Source organism: Tetrao urogallus, assembly GCF_951394365.1.
Source record: "Tetrao urogallus genome assembly, chromosome: 1".
Taxonomy (NCBI): domain Eukaryota; kingdom Metazoa; phylum Chordata; class Aves; order Galliformes; family Phasianidae; genus Tetrao; species Tetrao urogallus.
In genome coordinates, this window is record NC_136813.1 from 81,803,917 (window position 1) to 81,818,940 (window position 15,024).

Genomic DNA, 15,024 nt, shown 5'->3' on the forward strand with positions numbered 1-15,024 from the left:
AAGCATGGTTTAGAAAAACAGAAATTTGAATAATTAAGATAGGAAACTATTGAGTTTCACAAAGAGGTAGAAATAGAACTAAAAGTAAAAAGACACATTCTGTGACCTATTTCTGATTACTATGAACCAATATCTGAAACACAGGTCACAGTTTATAAGAACAAGAAGTAATCTTTGGGAATCTAGAATAGACAAGGCTATCCTAAACCTACCATGCGACACATTCAGGGGAAAAAACAGGTACTTAAACCCCACCCTCCACCTTCAACATAAAAATTGAAAGAACTTTCAATAGCTCTCCAAACATGGGCCTGCAATGGAATAAAATAAGGTAAAATGACAGATACACAAAATGAATATTAGGCAGTTCCTTAGAGTGTATTGTCCAAAACTATCCTTTAACTGGAAGAAAAACTAACTCAAAAAGAACATTTCAAAAATTCAATGCATAAACTACACAGGTCACCCCAAAAGTAATATCTTTTATTTATTTCCATGGAAAGTAAAACTGATACAAAGAGCACATGAACACTATTTGATAGTGCAAATTCTCAGCTATAAAACTCTATTTTTCAATGCAGTCACTATGAGCTATGCATTTTTGCCAGCCATGAGCAAGTGTCTACATGACATGCTTGTAAAAATGTTCACCAGTGTAGGTGACCCAGTGTTGCTGGCGCAACTGCTGAAACATACCATCATTGAGCCCACATCCACTGTTCAGTCTCCATCAACATTCAGCAAGCATTAATGAATGTCAGTGGGTGCCATTTTTTTCCATGTGGAGGAATTCAACAACACACAATTGCTTCACATACGCTTCTATGTCAGACACCATTGTGTCTGCTGCCATCTCTACTTCAGCAACAAAATGTAATGAGATATCGGTGGGAAGGTTCAACCTTTACTGCCATACCACCACCATCTGCCTCTAAGGCAGTGGGACAACATCATAAAATAGGAGACATTACTTTCAGAGCAGCCCTTATGTATTTATTACTGAATATTCTATTAGAAAGTAAAGGAAAAAAAATTGCTGCTGTTAATGTTGAATGTCTTTTCCTAAACAATGCAATGCAGTTACTGGTGATATGCAAATCTCTAGTAATAAATTAGGAAACCTGAACAGAGGATATTTTACTTTTTAATTTCCTGGACAAGGTCACATGCAATCCACATGAATCAAAAGTCACTATAATTAAATCTACTCCACTTCTTAGGCTAGTGACCTAAATATGACATGTACAGTTCTCCTAGATGATTAATATAGTTTTCATCCATTATGTTTCTTAGTCATTACTTCCTATGTCAAATGATGAAATGATTATTAATACCATACGTCAAGACTGACATAATATTTGAAAATGTGTTAATAATCATAACATAAGAGATGGAGTAAAATAAGCACTTCACATACTATGAATGCAAAACATATGCAATTCAATAATTAAGTATGATTCTCTTCAGCTGTTGTCTTTAAGGCTACTATATTTGACACCAAAAGCTGTTCATTTTCCAAAAGCCAAAAACATACATATTATGGCTTTAGTGTATCACTCTCCTACCTTCCCAGCTTTATTTTAGGACATTATTACAATATCAACGTCTGATTCCTCTGACCCTTTTATCAGTTTGCACAAAAGTACCTGGTGTATTTATTGCCTGTATCGTTTTTATTTATAGATAGAATACTTATGTCTAAAACAGATATAATTGCCATTTCTTTCCTTCCACAGAAAGTTCCTTCAGTTTCCTTTTTTTCTCAATAAATGTTCTATATTCTTATGCTAGTAAGAGGTTTCCCATATTCCTTTGCGCTAGAGTTTCCACACCTGTCTTTCCTTTTCTCATCTCCTCATCAAACAAAAGGACATAAAGTTAATATTCAGGGAGTTCTCTGGAAGACCTTTTTCTTTCCTTGGCTTATTCATTACTACACATGGTGTTTCTTTCTGGGAGATAAGTAGTTTGCACCATGAACACAGTGTATATCATTCAGAAAAATCAGTTTGTGTTCATCTAAAGATGTAGCCTTCTGACATCCTTTATAAAATTGCAAAGATGTCTTAAACTGTCTCTGATAACAAATACATATTTTTATTTCATCATAATACTTATTCTATGATTTAAATAGCAATGCCATATACACAAAAAAATTACTGGTTACTATTAAGCAGTAACCAATTGCAGTAATTAATGTTATAAATTCAGGGTCCCAACCACCTAGCACTCTAGCCAAATTCAAAGAAAATATGAAAATTCAGTCCACCCATACAATTCTCAGTTACTCCTTTCAAGGTCAAAGATACATCTTATCCAACATTAGTATTTTACCTTCTCATCTAAATATTTATCTAGTTATCCTGTTATAATACAGCTGCTTTGTTTACAATACCTCCTTCAAATGTTTTCTGGATATTATTGGCTACCAATAGCCAATGCAGCCCTCTGTAAATCCATACCACAAAGCATTAAAAAAAAAAAAAAAAAAAAACCACACAACTTTTTTTCCTTTTTGTATTAGCTTTCATCTTTAAAGAACAAAATCCATAGAATACATGTCTGTAATATCTCTAATCTTTGAGATTATCCTGTGTATTCCTTCTACGGTATGGGTATGATAAACAGTTCAATGCCTTTTACCAGAAAAGTTTCTGGAATTACTTTTGTAAAATCTTCTCAGTTGCCTTTTATTTATTTATTTTTTTTTCAGTCTACTTACATGATGCTTTGGATCGGTCTCAGTTGAAAAATTGCTAGGATTGCTGTTAGCAATTTCTAGTTTCAGAGTTTCATGTGTAGGATTAAAAAGAGGTATGTAGAGATGAACCCACCTGGAAAAAATATATGTATACAATGGCTATTAATAATTACAAACCTGCTTCATTCTATTATTAATTAATCTCTTTTTTTTTTATAAATAAGTTCCTTTAAAACTAAGAATTATCCTTTATTGCAATAGTATTTCACCACTAGTGCAGACACGTACTTAATATCATAAATGATTAATCACAGTAAAAACAGTAGCAATAACTACTCTAATTCTTGGCGATCATTAAGGGCTGAAGTTGTTCTCACTCAACTTCAGTTTCCAGGAATTTGAATTAAGTTAGTTGATTAAAGGGGCTGTCTAGCTTCTTCAGTGCTTAGCTGGAAGAAAAACATTTTCAGAAACAACTGGTATCAACCTAATGTAAGTCAGTAAGATGTGAAATCACTTTTCTTTGACTACAGTAGCAACTCAGATTTCATATCTTGAAATTGTTGCCTAACTTCTAGATAGAAGGGTGATTAAATGAATCACACTGCCTCTGGTATCTTCCCATTTATTTCTAAGCCCTAATTTGCACATTCATTTATAACTATTCTTTCTTAATTTCTATACATCTAACTTTGGATCGAAACATTTTAATCAAATAGTTAATTTAGAATGCTAGAGCCACCAAGAAAAAAAAAGGCTCCGAAAAGGAAAATCATTTGAAGTATGCCTTATTATTAAATAGTCTATACATGGACTCAGTCTGCTTCATAAAAAATGCTCTGGAAAGAAATTAAAAGATAATCAAATAACGATACCTATCCCACCTTCTGATCTAATGGATGGCTTACATGAGAATCTTACAATTAAGTGGTTCAGTCAATGGCTTGTGATTTACAGCCATTAGGCAGTCATCACTTTTGGTCATCATTTAACACAGATCTCAAAAAAAATAAACCTCTATTTGAATGGAGGTGCTAATTGCTGTCCTCTCTTCTTCTGTATTGAATCAAAATCCATTTCATTTCATACAGTTGTTGAACTGATCATTACAGCATAATTATATATCAATTATACATGTAGATTATGTATTTTAATGAATTATGTGGCAGTTCACAATGATTGCAGTAAGCTGACTGTGTTAATATTATGTTTTGAATCAGCTGGCATTCCATCTAATAGGTGGTCCTTCATTTTCTAATAAGGAAAGAAACCAACAAAAGATACTTCAAATAGGGTGCACAATTAATATATATATTAATTATATTATATTATATTATATTATATTATATTATATTATATTATATTATATTATATTATATTATATTATATTATATTATATTATATTATATTATATTATATTATATTATATTATATTATATTATATTATATTATACTATACTATACTATACTATATTATATTATATATAAATATGACCATAAATCACATTCTGGTTATAACACCAAGGGAGGTACGAAAGAGATACAAGGTGAATCAGTGAAAACAGTAAACAAAAATTTGAAAAATGAGATACATATATTGGGTTCGTGGTAATTTATCTGGCTAATGGATATTCCCTCTAGCTATGGCAGGTCAACTGCCAGATTACTCCACATATTTATCCTCTGGAATAAATGACTCAGTTAATCATAGACAAATCAGGAAAAGAAAAATATATATACATATATTTATATAAACAACATTCAGAAATGAAGGCATTTCAGCCAAGAATTATAAATGTAATTTCAGGTCCTCAAGCTTGTTGTCTGCAGGTGGGCTTCTTCCAGTATATGAAGTGATGTATTGGTGCCTGTGGGATTATTGACAACTTTAAGACATGGATGCTTAGCAGCTGAGTGGCAGATTTGTTTTTGTCTACACTATCAAAATGTTGTATCAGGAAGAGCTCAAAAACAGAGAGTACAGAAAAGTCAGGAAGCTGTCAGAAAAGAACTTCATATTCACCTGTAATTTCCCATGTTCATCTATAGCTTTTACTTTTTTGTGTGGCCTCTTTTGTAAGTAATATTTAATTTGCAAAAAGTAAATCTATGTTGCACTATCTGAGATTATCGTCAGCAACTATTTGACTAGTAGAGGTTCTCCAAGTAATCAAAACTATAAGAAACCCTTCCACTCCACACACTGAACACCGTGGTTATGCTAATTCTAGCATAAGTTGTTGCGCAACACACTAAAGAACTTAATTTAACTGATTGTCGTCTTCAATTACTCCTCTTTGTAGACTATAACAAAACGAATAAATGAAGATTGAAAAAATCAAGCAGAGGATTTACTTGCTTAAAATCATATGCTAAGGACATGCTAAATGTAACGTGATAGAAACAAAACCCATATTATGTTATCTGAAAAAGGACTAAAAGATAAAATCTAGATATTTTCTTTTCTCCTTCAAAAAATGATTAGAAATCGATAGTAAGGGTCATAGTTTTTTACTTCTAATTAAGTTCCAAGTGATGTTTCAAGGGCACTTACTAATTTTTTCAGATAGATAACAAAAAGAATACAGTGAGCACATAAAGAAAAATAACCCAAACCATTATTCTTAAAAGGGTATTTAGATATGATAATGCTCCTTCAGTATTGAGGAAAAAGTAGCAGAATCAAAATCCTTTAAAGTAGAAGAAATCTCCATCAACCAGAAGGGTTTCAAGCATTTTATGAAATTTATTATTCACAGTCTGTGTCTTCAGAAGCATGGCAACGAAGTAAACTCACCCAAAACAAAACAAATGCATATCTTTGTTAAGCAGACAATGTAGAAAGTTCTAGTTTACTTTGAACCAAATGTACTACAAAACTTAGCTTCTGCCCATATTGCTTTTACCTATTCAGCATGCATTAATACAGCCAATTTACTTGGATAATCTTATCAGCACTCAGTTTATCCTTTCAGCAAGCAGAGAAAATCACAGTAATTTGAGTGGAACATTATTGCCATGATGAAATGTCATTGTTCACTATTTTCCACTTCAAAAAGTAAAAAATGTGCTGATGATACCATAGAAGTAAATTTCTGAAATGAGGAGACCAAAGAAGGAATTAACAAAAAAGTCGAAACATCATGAAATGAAGAATATGATAGATGACAGAAACAAAAGAAGGCTTGCCATTTTTGTTTTACTGTTTTATAATATGTATATAAAAACATACACAAAAAGACTGCTGCTTGTGTGCTTTTATATGTGACTGTTATTGCTGCCATTAATAATCAAACAACCTTTTGGGCTTGCAATCCTACCCTGGTTTGCATCAAGAGAAGCGTACCCCTCTACTCTGCTCTCGTGAGAGTACCTGGAGTATTGAATCCAGTTTGGGAGCCCCCAGCAGAAGAAGGACATGGAGCTGTTGAAGCAGGTCCAGAGGAGGGCCAAAAAGATGATCAAAGGGCTGGAGCACCTCCACTGTGGGGACAGCCTGAGGGAGCTGGGACTACAGCCTGGAGAAGACAAGGCTCTGGAGAGACCTTATAGCGGCGTACCAGTACCTGAGGGGGACCTACAGGAATGCTGGGGAGGAACTCTTTGTAAGAGCACTTAGCAACAGGACAAGGAGAAATGGCTTTTAACTGGAAGAGGGTAGATTTAGACCAGATATTAGGAAGAAATTATTTACTGTGAGGGTGGTGAGACACAGGAACAGGTTGCCCAGAGCAACTGCAGATTTCCCTACCTTGGAAGCATTCAAGGCCAAGCTGGATGGGGTTTTGTGCAACCTGGTCTCTGGGAGGTGTCCCTGCCTACAACAGAGGGGTTGGACTAGGTGATCTTAAAGGTCCCTTCTAACCCAAACCATTTTATGATTCTATAAACAAGAATTTCTTTGCTCTTCCACTGCTGTCTGCCTATGGCAAATTGACATGAGTTAATTTACAAGTATAGGATTTACAACATGTATCTATTTGTTAAGTTGAAAGAAATATTCTTTGAAAAAATAAAACATGAAATTCAGTGATTTTTATATGATATTTCCAGCAAGCAAATGTTGTATTTAATGGAACCAACCCTTTCCAACACATATTTTGTTTGGAGTAGTAAATGATAACTTGCCACTTTTGGTGAGACTACTTGTGCATGCAGTTCACAGGTAGGGCATATTAAAGAAAATTATGAATGCCTGTTAAAATGAAAGGATGATAAGTTAGTTCAAATTCCTAACATTTTTAGCCTATGTAGTAGAGAAAAAATTTGATTTCTACTCTAGTAAGCCCAGAATAGGAGATAGACAGCCCTAGTGATTTTCTAAGAAAAACATAAAAAATAATTGCCAGTTAGTTCTGGTTTTTGTATCATATACAAACAATGGATTAATTAAAGTTGAAATTTCTGTAATTCGTTATCTTCATGCAATATAATAAAAAAAAGTTCTCAGATCTGTGAATTAAATGAACTTATCAAAATATATGACCTGCAGTAATTTTTTTATTTCATTCATTTTATATATTCACTCACAAAAATGTAGTCAGGTAAAATTTCATTTTGTATTTTAGGAGAAGGTTTAGATTAGGTGTCAGAAAGAATTTCTTCACAGAGAGGTTGGTTAGGCATTGGAACAGGCCACCCAGAGAATTGGCTGTGTCACCACCCATGGAGGTGCTGTGTAGTCATGGCACTTAGGGACGTGGCTTAGTGGTGGAGTTGATAGTGTTACGTCATGGTTGGACTTGATGACCTTTAGTGCCTTTGCTAATCCAGGTGATTTTGATTCCATATATGAAAATTATCTGCAAAATACTATGATACATACACAGCACTACTGTGGCTTTTTCATGTATACTCTTCACGTGTCTTCCATGACTTACTCAAACAGGTGACCAGGTTAAACATAATGAACTACATACTTACTTTCCAAGCTCACATACTATCTCAGGTAGATCAGTTGGTAATGGTTTCTCTACAGTCAACTTCAATGCATACCAAAACTCTCCAACCACATCTGATTGGAATATGACACTAAAAACAGATACATAAGATTGATGTGTGACAAAGCTTTTGTACAGACAAATAAAAATGCAGAGACGAAAAACACAGGAAAAAGTAACAAATTCAACATAGTGAATTCTTTCATCAGCAGTTTTCTCATAATGCTACTTATCAGTATAGGAATTCATCTATCAATAACCAATTATATTCCCAATTACCGATGCAAGAAAAAGTCTTCTTCATCTTTCACAACTTTATAAAAAAGAAAACTATGCTAAGGTATAACTCTAAAAGTTTGAACTTCTAACTTACAAAAGCAAGCTTTGATTTCCTCTTAATGCTAGAGTGTTTTCTTTTTGCCATTTTGAATTAAAAAAAAAAATAAATAGAAACAGTATTCATTCATTTTAATTTTTCATCTAGTGATGAAAACTGAGAAATAGATACAGATGCATTTACATGAACACAGAAAAGAGAGATGCTTCTAAGGAATATTCAACATATTGTTTTTATATACAATCACATGTGGTGATGACTAAGAGTTGTAGGTGAGATACATATAGCAGTATGTTTCTGTGACAATCATTCTAATGCACTCCTTATCTACTGCATACTGTTTTTATTGGGGTGGTTGTTTTTTTTTTTTGTTTTTTTTTTTCCTTTTTGGAGTAGGAGCCATAATAAAATTAAAGTAAAGCATTGTGAGCATATTAAAACTATACACTGTGCAAATTCACAGTACACTAAGGACCAGTTTACTTGTTCTAAATGAGAGAGAATGGTGTCTGTTTCACAAATGTGAATTTCCAGACTGTCCTCTGTACCAAGCAGAGACTTTAAAGGGAGCATAAACCAGCTTAGAAAAGTATCATCCAGTTGTAAAGGTACAGCTGCCAGAAATACTTCTGCAACATTCTTCTTCCCAGATGGTACCACAGCAAGGGAATCATAACACATTTATGGAAAAGAAAGATCATAGTATGGCTGTACATAAAGTAAAAGCTCCTTGGGAGCTCTTACAAGTACAAAATAACATAATTGTATTGAATATGTACCTGTGTGCTTTATGTCATTTTTGCACATATTTCCGTTAGTCCCACCCTACCAATCAACTGACATCTATCCCAAAGTTTCATCAGCTTAAACAGATTTTTATGGTATTATTTGGAAATACTACCATATATATAATTTGAAAAATACTGGAAATAATGCATGGCATGAAAAACAGGTGTCTAGTCTAATTTGCACCTTCAGAATACTTTTATTTCTACAACTCTGCTCAGGAGAAAAAAAAAGGAAAAAACAAGACTATAGAGATAACAGTAGTCATTTCTATAAACTGGTATTGCTTGAAAACTGTATTGTGCAATGATATCTGCCATTATTCTGGTCTTTGGAAAAATCAATAGACTCAAACTGAACAAAGACTTTGAAACACATGCATTTTGGCTCTCAGGATATTAGGACTCTAATCGTCAGTCATCTGTCTCCCTTTGCAAAGACTCTGCTCCCATCCAGCAAAGCCTATATTTTTGCTAATTGGTTGATATAACTGGAAAGTATGGGACTGTTTTTCTATCAGCCCTTTAAATAGTAGGCAAATTCCAGGAAAACAAGTGCTCTCCAGCTACTTGCTGAATTGGTTTAGATGAAACTAAAACCAAGCTGTCATCTGTCTTTGTATTCATAATTATCACACTACCCAGCCTCTTCTGGATTTCCAATGTAATTAAGCAGTTTTAATTTAAAACCTTTCCATATTCATTAAGTACATCACTTGTAATTAATGGAAATTTTTGAAGCTAAGTGGATTTATGTAAAAACTGTTAAAAGAGTTCTTAACCTGTCTTCAGTTGTATTGTTACAATTCAGTTCCTTCTGATAAGTAAAATGAAATCATGTTCATCAACATATTGAGCTTATAAAATTACAAAAATCAACAAGTTGTCTAAAGATCTCAGAGGTGAACTCTAATATTAAGCAAATATTCAAATCATTGTTCACTGAATTATGTTGAAATAGAGTAAGTAGGAGTTATTCCATATTCAGATTTTCCTCCCAGAGGAAGGCTGTTTATATGTATACTAAATATTTAAAGTTGGACACATTTTTAATTTCATTTGTTACAACTTTTTTTAGGGTGATATCTACACCAAAGGTCCAAATGATATCTATATCAATTCACTTATTAGTACAAGAGGTACAACTACCACAAGTTTCAAAACTCTATAACTTACCTTTCATGTGAAGTGCCAACAACAGCTGGGGAAAACTCTACTTGATAAAAATGTAATTGTTTTGGCAAAAGTGTGAAAGTTTTTTGTCCAGAAAGAGACTGACTCTCCAGCACTACATTCAACTCAAGAACTTCATCTGCAGGATTAGTGACAGGAATATGAATTCCAACAGTATCCTAGGAAGGAAAAATAAAAATAAGCAAGTAGTTTTAAAAAAAAAAAAAAAAAAAAGTAAAAACATTTTAAGACCCACACAAAATGAATTTTGAGGGATTACACAAAGATGTCTCTCAAACAAATACAGGATACACACATGATTTATATATACATGATTTGCACTTATGCAAGAACACGCTACACTTTTGTTACATGTCTGAACTAACCCCAAAAAAAGAAGTTACAGTAAGACACAATTCAGTCAATCTTCCAATTTCCTCTTTAATTACATAAATAAGGAAAAGTTCAAGTCTTTCTACACAGTCTGCATCAACATCCTTGCTCAAGCAGGGTCTCCTGGACTGTGTCCAGGTAGCTTCTGAATATCTCCAGAGGTGGAGGCTACAACCTTTCTGGGCAGTACACAGCAATGCTCAGTCACTCTCACAGTAAAAAAGCTTTTATTTCATATTCAGGCAAAAGCAGTTATTACAAAATATGGGAGTCAGTATGGCCTGATAAGGTAAACGCACACAGATTTTTTACATAGAGCATCTTTAAGATGGACAATAATTAGGCAGAAGCAGCTCAGTCCACATACATCCACCAACTGCTTTTGAAACTGCTATATTTCCATTGTTTCCAGTGATTCCTTTCTCCCTTCCCTTCTCTAAAGTAACAACGTAAATCCATCCTATGAAACCTATTGTATGTAAATAGTAACATACTTTAATACTGCAAGCAAGAAAAAATATATTAATGAAGGAAGTTTAGTGTCACAATTCAGGATATGTTCCTGATGTTGTATAAAATACACAGAATCCCAAACTAAATGTATGTGTATACTTTTACGTATCTCTATTTCTATTGCCATTTTGGTCTATTTAATTGTTCTAATCAAGATTATTTCAAAATGTATATTTTATATTGTTAGGGTGGGGTTTTTTTTGTTTGGTTGGTTGGTTTTTGTTTTTTGTTCTTTTTTGTATTTTAAATATGCCGTGATTAGATTCTCACAGCAAAAATTTGCCGTATGTACTAATTGAAAAGTAAATAATTAGAACTGCTATATGGAAGGAGAAAAAGGCACAAGCAAAATTACTAATATAAAAAAAAAATTGAACATGAAATACTTTACAACCCCTCACACAGCTTTAAGCCTGCATATGATTTGGTGAATTCCCATATATTTACATTTATAGAAAACGACTGCAGAAACACACACAAAATACATTCAATATTCTACAGATAAGATTACACTAACAGTTTAAATCCTCCGAGTGCCTTGCATAAGTATGATGGGATTTAAATTTTTAATAAAATATTTTAAAGCTCAGATTAACAGTTTTTACTGTTGCAAACAAAATTCTAAGTGTATCTACCATTTTATTACTAAAGGGTTCATAACAATTTTATAGTAAAACACTTGTACCTTGTTGAAAAATTACTTTACCACGAGAAAGGACATATAGAACTAAAACATACTAAGAATTCTAGCTTCTTAGTCAAAGGAGATACTATATTGCTAAAATGGTCTGAGTGGAAAGCAGCTTTCACTTGCCAGTGTCAAATGAATTCCCAAGAAATAGATTTCCTGGAATTTCCTGGGAAATTTGCTTGAAATTCCAGTAAGTATTTCAATGATCTGTTATTGTATGGATGGTGATAAGAGTACACACGTATGTATTAATAGAGCGTGTACATAGTGTATATTTCCAGGGCTTAATTGATTCTTCCAAATCCTTGTTATGGATGCATACCAGTAGGTTAAATCACAAAATATCCATCCAATGGCCGATAGCATTCTTTTTCATGAAAAGACCTTATATCAGAAGAAATGTGAAGTAGCCATAACATAGGCAGTTCCCAAAGTGCAAACCATAAGGTGAATGTATTTCCCAGGCTATTGCCACAGAAGAAAATATTTGTAGATAAGTGATTAGAATATTATTTTGACAAGCCTGGGGAGATAAAGCAGATAAAGAGATAAAGATAAAGCATTTACTTGTCCAAATCCTCACTCTTTTAGACTGACAAAAACCAAGCATATTCTTTCTCTTGGCTGTCCCTCATGACAAGCAGGAATGTTGCTTACTCAAAGGTTGAACTTCCAAAGCTGGCAGTAACAATGAAAAAATAGCTATCAATGTCATCATCAGCATATCTGTAACTTACTATGAGGAAGTTAAGATAGAGTTCCCTTTTCCTACAACCTTAAATTGACACTTAATTACTACTTGATTCCCTTTCTTGGAATAAAAGAAGCTCAAAAGGTGCCTCAGCACTGTTAATGTCAGAGTTTCTGTGCTGTACTGAAAAAAATTTAACCCAAATTTTTGAATTAGTTGTAGAAATCAGAAGTGGCTCTTGGACTGCTTGTACAATATGCCTCGAGTGCACACCTCTCCTCTCCACTGCTCATCCCCTCCACAAAATCTTCTAATCCAGATCCACATTTCTACTCTCCATTTGATACTTCTCCCAGTGATCATTCAGACCAATGGAAGACCTTAGCCTCCTATGCTGGAAGAGCTGAGTCCTTCAGTTTCCTACTGACTTGTAGGTTAATGGAATGGATCTTCATCAAGTGAATCACCTAACTTGCCATATGCCTACATTAATTTTTTTCCCCTCTCTGTGATGTAAACTGGTTGCCAAGACAACCCTCTTTTTTCCTTGTATGTTGACAGACATCAACATTATCATGCTCCTGTGTCTTCGTTTTTTATTTCACACATTTTGCCTTAAAAAATATCAGTTTGCAAAAAGGCACAAACTGTTTATCAACAACAACAAAAAAATTTAACCACCTGAAGTGGCAGAAGTAAGCATCTTATGTAAATTATGTATTGTTTTGAATCCATTCTTATCACAACTGCAGTACAAGAAATTAACTAGAAGGGAAAAAAAAAAACCAAACTATGCATAAGACATCTAACATTAGAAGTTAATACCATAATTGGTGTTACTGGTCAGAGGGGAACCAGATGAGGCTTAACAGGAGCAAGAGCAGAGTTTCGTACCTAGGGAGGAATAACTGCATGCACCAATACAGGCTGGGGGATGAGCTGCTGGAGAGGAGCTCTGCAGAGAAGGACCTGGGTGTCCTGGTGGACGACAGGTTGGCCATGAGCCAGCAGTGCGCCCTCATGGCCAAGAGGGCCAATGGCATCCTGGGGTGCATTAAAAAGAGCGTGGCCAGCAGGTCCAGGGGGGTGATCCTCCCCCTCTACTCTGCCCTGGTGAGACCTCATCTGGAGTACTGCGTCCAGTTCTGGGCTCCCCAGTACAAAAAAGACAGGGATCTGTTGGAAAGAGTCCAGCGGAGGGCCACGAAGATGGTGAAGGGCCTGGAGCACCTCTATTACAAGGAAAGGATGAATGACCTGGGTCTGTTCAGCCTCGAGAAAAGGTGGTTCAGAGGGGATCTCATCAATGTCTATAAATATCTAAAGTGCAAGAGGCAAATGGACAAGGCCAGACTGTTTTCAGTGGTGCATGGTGGTAGAACAAGAGGAAACATCCACAATCTGAAGCGTTGGATGTTCTGCACAAACGTACGTAAGAACTTCTTCACAGTGAGGGTGACGGAGCACTGGAACAGGCGGACCTAGGAGGTTGTGGATTCTCCTTCTCTGGAGACGTTCAAGACCTGCCTGGACACCTACCTGTGCAGCCTGGTCTAGGGAGCCTGGTTTGTTAGGGGGGTTGGACAAGATAATCTCTAGTTTTCCCTTCCAGTCCCTATAATTCTGTGATTCTGTAATGAGTTCCAGGTGTAAATTTGCATATAAATTTACATGTTAAAGTCACACTAAATTGAATTTCTGATAGCTGAAATGGGCATTAAGTGTCTAAGTGATAATGCATTAAAACAGATTACAGAGACTATTAGTTCATAAATTATTGCAATAAGTGAACCCTCATCGACTACAAGATTCTACACCATTATCCTCTTAATAGAGACTAGACAGTGTTGCAAGCAAACAAAATGGAAAAAAATGCATTGTAGTAGATGACTACTAAAAACGTCTGAAATTGAAGGAAAGGAGGAGACCAAAAAACTGTTCTATCCTGCGACCCTGTAGAAGTTTAATGCTGGCAAGCATCTATGTACCACACAGTCCATGTGCCCTGCCTGGAGCTGGATAGGTAGAAAAGAATTGGAAGGGCAAAAGTTACAAAACTCAGGGGCTGAGATAAAGACAGATTAACAGGAAAGGGGGGAGACAGGAGGGGAAATGAAAATGAAGGGAAAAAAACCCAGCAACCCAATATCAAATGTAAAAAAAGGAACACACAATGCAATTTCTCTCCACTAGCCAGCTGATGCCTAGTCAGTCCCTGAGCAATGGTAGTAACCCCTAGCCAACTCCTTCAGTTTTACTGTTGAGTATGACATCATATGGTTTGAAACACTCCTTTGGTTAGCCTTTGACAGCTGTCCTGGTTGTGTCTGCTCCCAGCTTCTTGAGCGCTCCAGCCTAGTCACTAACAGGCAGTCTGAGAAAAGCCCTTGACTCTGCATGAACACTCTTAGTAACAACTAAAACATCATTGTGTTAACAACATGGTTTTCACCACAAATCCAAGGCCACCTCTGAATACTTGTCCTCCCTTCTGAGAACACAAGCAGATTTCTTTTTCAGGTTCACCAGTGTGACATGAAAAAAAACTATCAGTTACAGCTACTTTTCACCAACCTCTGTACTGAAGATTGGCATTTTTTGTGATCAGTTTAGTTGGCCTATCCACTGCATAAAGTAACCTGAATTATCACAGCTAAAGCAGGTTAGAGAGCAGTATCGAAAACGTAACACTAGGTTAATCTTTCCCATTAGTACACCCAATATAGAAGGAGACATCTGCTAATGTGTTAATGTAGCAAAGGACCAAACTCATCTTCAGAGGATTTTAAAGGAAAATCAT

General features: G+C 35.0%; 1 protein-coding gene across 1 annotated transcript in view; it reads right to left on the minus strand.

Moving 5' to 3' along the window:
* The window catches only part of CFAP47 (cilia and flagella associated protein 47), a gene marked incomplete at both ends in the record, with an annotated part of 263,453 nt that overhangs the window by 66,839 nt on the left and 181,590 nt on the right, over positions 1 to 15,024 (minus strand). Inside the window, 3 exon segments of the mRNA XM_079549119.1 lie at positions 2,723 to 2,834; positions 7,625 to 7,732; positions 9,940 to 10,115. Coding sequence (XP_079405245.1) covers positions 2,723 to 2,834; positions 7,625 to 7,732; positions 9,940 to 10,115 — 396 coding nt within the window.